Source organism: Triticum aestivum, chromosome 3B (genome assembly GCF_018294505.1).
Source record: "Triticum aestivum cultivar Chinese Spring chromosome 3B, IWGSC CS RefSeq v2.1, whole genome shotgun sequence".
NCBI classification, from domain to species: Eukaryota; Viridiplantae; Streptophyta; class Magnoliopsida; order Poales; family Poaceae; genus Triticum; species Triticum aestivum.
The window spans coordinates 712,788,378-712,793,314 of record NC_057801.1 but is presented as its reverse complement, the minus strand read 5'-3'; the positions used below and the strand labels follow the sequence as shown (position 1 = coordinate 712,793,314).

The 4,937-nt window shown below is 46.3% G+C and overlaps 1 protein-coding gene across 1 annotated transcript; it reads right to left on the bottom strand.

Annotated features, from left to right (window-relative positions):
• Positions 1–907: 907 nt before the first annotated feature.
• On the bottom strand, positions 908–4,544 carry LOC123071945 (protein YLS7). Its single transcript, XM_044495522.1, has 3 exons — positions 3,696–4,544; positions 3,273–3,550; positions 908–2,022 (listed from the first exon to the last, which is right to left on the bottom strand). Exons 1-3 carry the CDS (start codon positions 4,144–4,146, stop codon positions 1,222–1,224), a joined length of 1,530 nt encoding a protein of 509 aa, XP_044351457.1. The 5' UTR covers positions 4,147–4,544; the 3' UTR covers positions 908–1,221.
• Between the last annotated feature and the right edge of the window lie 393 nt (positions 4,545–4,937).

Below are 4,937 nucleotides of genomic sequence, written 5' to 3'. Positions count from 1 at the left end.
CTCTCTCTTTAATGAATGGATGGATGAAAAGAGGAAAGCCTGCAGCTTTCATGTTTTCCTAATTAAAAGAGGCAAAAGCTCAAAAAAATAATAATTTAAAAGAGGCAAAGCAAAGGGTTGGCCTTTCTCATTAATCAAGAAAGAGGGTTGGCCTTGGGCTAAAAGAAATGTCAAGAGCTTTCATGTCAAGACCGGTGAGAGTAGAATATATATATACATCAGGCTGTAAATGGGATGGGAGGGTGACCTGATGTTGCTGGAGATATCAACTGGAATACAGAACAACTGACCACATCATGTTTGCAATTGTTTGTTACTGGAGGGTGACCTGATGTTGCTGGAGTAATTGACAAGGCACCAGAAGAATTTCGAACGCAGAAAGAATATCCGTTTACAGCAGGAAGGCATCTGGTGTCAAATCTTAAGGTTAGGTAGGTCACTTCCATCGTTCCCGCGAAAAAGAAAGGCCATTTCCATCAGACACTTGACACAATTCGACCTTTGGTTTTATATGTTCCCTTCAATTCTATAAAGGTTTGTTTAACAAAGGCCTAGCCTAGCTACACAACCTTGCTGCTAGCAGTAAACAAATGGCATGCATACTGCACAGCTTCAGTGTTGAGTAACCAAACCAAAGCTGACAGTGGTAATAAAATGCTTCTCAAGGAAGTAGGACCAGCACGTGTTTGATAGACCGTTTCTTAACAACAGTGCAGGATCATCATAGACTGGAGACATGCCTAAGCTAGACCAAAAACCATGTGTGCACTTTCTATAATCTAGATCTACATACGATCACATCACAATGGTGGCAAGAAAAAAAAAACAGTATTCGGTGCAGTTACAGATACTGCAGTTTCATCCCAGCGGCTTGCAAACACACTCAGACAGAGCACTTACACATCAGTTCGAGCCATCGGGCGTCCTGTTCCACAAATATTGGCAATAAAAATCTTTCGTGTGTCGGGCAAAAAATGCAGCGAATATCTCCAGATACTGGTGCATTTCCATCCCTCTTGCCAAGGGATTGGTGTTAGGTGCTAAAAGACATCTCCCATTCCCTATCTCAACTGTGGTCATATACTCCTACAGATTTGCTATAGTTCTTCCTATCCGTGGTACAACAACATCATAAGCACTCTGATATACACTGACGTTTAGCAGCATTGCAGGAGATACCACATAATGGCAAATTGGCAAGTAGCGACCAAGCGTTTTTCTTCAGCTGCTGCTGTCTCCCTCTAGTTGGCTTCGTATGGTCTCAAACAGCATCTCGTTCCATGTATCTATAGGTCCTGGCATGCACCAATGCAGACAATCCTGGGGTGGAGGCTTCCCATCTGGTCCTCTTTGAGTCTTCTTGTTTGGGTCAGGACTTCTGTATGGACCAGGATGCCCGTCAGCTCTCAACGCAAAGGGCTCAGTGATGTCCATCAATTTCAACTTGGAGCCATGTTTCCCAGAATTCTGCACTGCCTTTCTGAAGCCTGCAACTTGTTTCCCATACATTGCATCCGTGTATCCGTTCCTCACCACCACATCCAAGGGCTTAACCTTCCCGGTGCATGACCCACCAGTGTTCCATGCCCCGCCTTCATAATGATCTGGAGAGTATGTGCGCAGAACAGCTATCCCTGTGAAATTTGGGTGGGTCGCCACAGCAGTCAGGCAAGTCTCAACTGACACACCAAATGCGTCAACGTTGTTTATCTGCATCTTTCCAGCTTGTTGAGGCCACCAGAGCTGCCCTCCAACAGCATTGCCATTCTGGATATAGGCTGACCGTTTGGCGAACCAGTGTCCAGATGACAGGACAAGCACATCAAAAGAAGCGATAAATTGCATGAACTTCTCATCTGCTACATCCAGGAAAACCTTATCAAGACCCTTAGGAGCAAACCCCACAGCTTCAATTGAGTTGTGCACTAACCAAGCAGACCAGATGCGGACAATAGTCGTTTTGGTTGACCTGAAGATCCACCTGTTCATCCTGCGGCTGCCACGGTCTACTGGGGTTTCTACCTGTCAAAAGGAGAACATAACGTTGATGTCAAGATAAAAAATCAAATAATATGTTGCTCTATGAAATGAGCTACAAGTACAGGATCACTAAGTTGACTAGGTTGATCTGAACATTCCAGCAAGTAAAGGGAAGAAAACCCTTCAGATGTGTTCCATTATAGTACACAGACAGGTCACACATAATGATGAAACCAAAGGGAAGCAATAAAGCGTCAGAAACTCAGAATTATGCTTTGATCTTAGAGATATACTCCCTCTGTAAACTAATATAAGACTTTTTAGATCACTACCTTAGTTTACAGAGGGAGTACTTTCTAATTCCTAAGAGAAGAATTCACAAGATGTGAGGGGCCTCATAACTTGACAAAGTACACACTTTCGAGCAACAATCTTATCTCAGAAAACTGCCTCTGCATAAATTATGTAAGGATCCATTATCAACCGCTAAAATCAACAATCTGTATAGTGAAGTTGCAGAGGCCGGGGGTTTAACCTCCTTTTCCAAAAAAAATGTATAGTGAAGTTGCCTTTCAATAAAAGGCACGATGAAAAGCAACTAGCTTTGCTTCTACATCAGGAAATTATAACGCTCTCTACTGCTCATCAGCAGCTATTCTGCTTTGATAGGCGCAGGAGCTGATATTACAATTTCATCCCAAATGCTTCCACGTGATATCAGGAAAAGAAAATATCTGACAGCAATATCTAAACTCTAAACCACATTCTCTCGAGGCTAGACATGGTATAAGATGTGCAAGATGACGGCATTGGTTCCTATGGTTGACAGCAGACAACAGCAGTAACCCAGTAACTTGTCCAGAATAAGGCAAGGCACTTGCAATATCAGGATAGCAATCAAACTGACAATAAATCTTCTACGAGATTGATAATTTTCACCAGTTTACAGGAACCATGTACATATGGTGAGTTTTCACACTTTATTTTTAAGAAGGAACTTGTAAATAATGTTATGTTACTACAAGCAAGCATCATAAAACCAGAAACAAAATTTGCCATTGTCCACACATAAGTCGAAATAACACCTTAACTCGGACCATCGCTCGGTCAAAAATAAATAAATCATCATTCATCAAAAGGTCTTAGATCTTGTAGCGACTTAATCAGTTTTCAGCAAAAATAATACATGTCAATAAAATTGGTCATGGATAGTATAATTGGCAAGCTACCATCTACTTAGGCAAATTGCAGTGAGAACATAAATCATTAATAGTATCAGTGAAGTATCTCACCTGCCACAGAATGCAAAGGAGAGATTCCATGTGATTTCGAGCAACCGAGTCCCCAACAAAGGCAAGAGTCTTGCCTCTCATTAACTCCAAGAACTTAATTCCATCAAAGCGTGGGAGGGTGCACTGTTGAGGTTTCCATCTCCAACTCTCATAGTCCTTGTCCGGTCGCCCATTTCCCTGGCAATTCTGCATCCGTGTGATGACAGGGCAAGAGTTGTTTGTGTACGACGCCCCAGATGAATCGAAAACCCACTCCCCATGATAAAGATCACAGGTACCTGCACAATAAAACAGGTCAATTCATCGTATCCCAGCTACGCCTTTATCATGAATAAACCAGTATAGTGCAGCGGGAAACAACATTTCATTCATGTCTGTAAGATGTTGTGCAGAAGTCAAACAGGGGAATGAACTAAAGCTCACCTTGATCAGCCCTTTGAGAATCATTGAGTTTTGGCGTGGTATCATCCATAGCTACTACTGGATCCTGTATTTTGCTATCAACAGAAACTGGATCCGGTACTGTGTCATGAACCTCTCTTGTATTCAGAGACCCCTCGCTTGAGTTGAAAGTAGCATTTTGGGCGCTGTGCTCAACCAAGGGCTCCTGGCCACCCTGCAACTCTTTCCCTGGTAATGGAACAGCAGTGGCAATATCATTCTTGCTCCCATCATCGGCGGTAGCGTTCCCCTTTGGGTGACTAGCTCTGACAGCTGGGTATTCAGGGAGCGACGCCCCGGGCAGGGGCGAGCCCACCGACAGCGAAATCACCACCAGGATCAGCACCAGCGCCAGCGCTGACAGCACGGCGGTGGAGAGCCACCGCCGGATTCCCCCAGCCCCGGCCGCGGCCTTCTTCCCCGGCAAACTCATGGCCGCATCCGAGACCCGCAACGTCAAGTGATTTCTCCAAGGGCCCAACGATCAGGCCCTGCAACTCAGGGGGCGGATCTGGAACGGCGTGCGCTCACCGGGAATCCGTGGAGCTCGGTGGGGTTTGACTAATCGCTGGGATGGAACGACGAAATGCTCGTACCTCGAATGTCCGAAATTGGGGGCTGGCGCGCGGTGAGGTAGATCGGGTATGCCTATGGCGGCGAACGCGCGTGGGGAGCCGCCGGCGGCGCGCCTGATCTACTCAATTCTCTCTTCTGGATCAGATCTGGGGAGGAAGGAGGTAAAGGAAGCAGAGGGGGTTGGTGAGGATAGAAGGAGGAGGATCAGCCTCGCTCTCGGTTCGTTACAGCAAGTGCTATTCGATAACAACCCCAAACTCTCAGTCTCGCACCCCTTAACTAGTCACGCACGCAGCCCATACTCAACCCACACACGCACTCACTCCTTGGCCCGACACTGGCCTGCCCCTCGCCCTTCAGGCCCATCAGTGGTGGTGGCAGGGCAGCTCACGCCCTCTTGCTTGTCTGCAGGTGGAGCCCACCTGACAAGCGTGCCATTCGCCCCTTCTTGAGCAGCGGCTTGTCCCCAAGGCGCTGTAGATGGAAATCAGCGATGGAGCGCCACTAGATCCTCCCATGTTGCCAATGTTGTAGATGGAAAAGGAAGGGGAAAGGAAGGCATGGGACGGTGGAGAAGTCTACCAATACCAGAGACATTCTCGTCAGGTAGATCCGAGTTCGCGTGCCACGTCGCCAGAGGGTTAAACC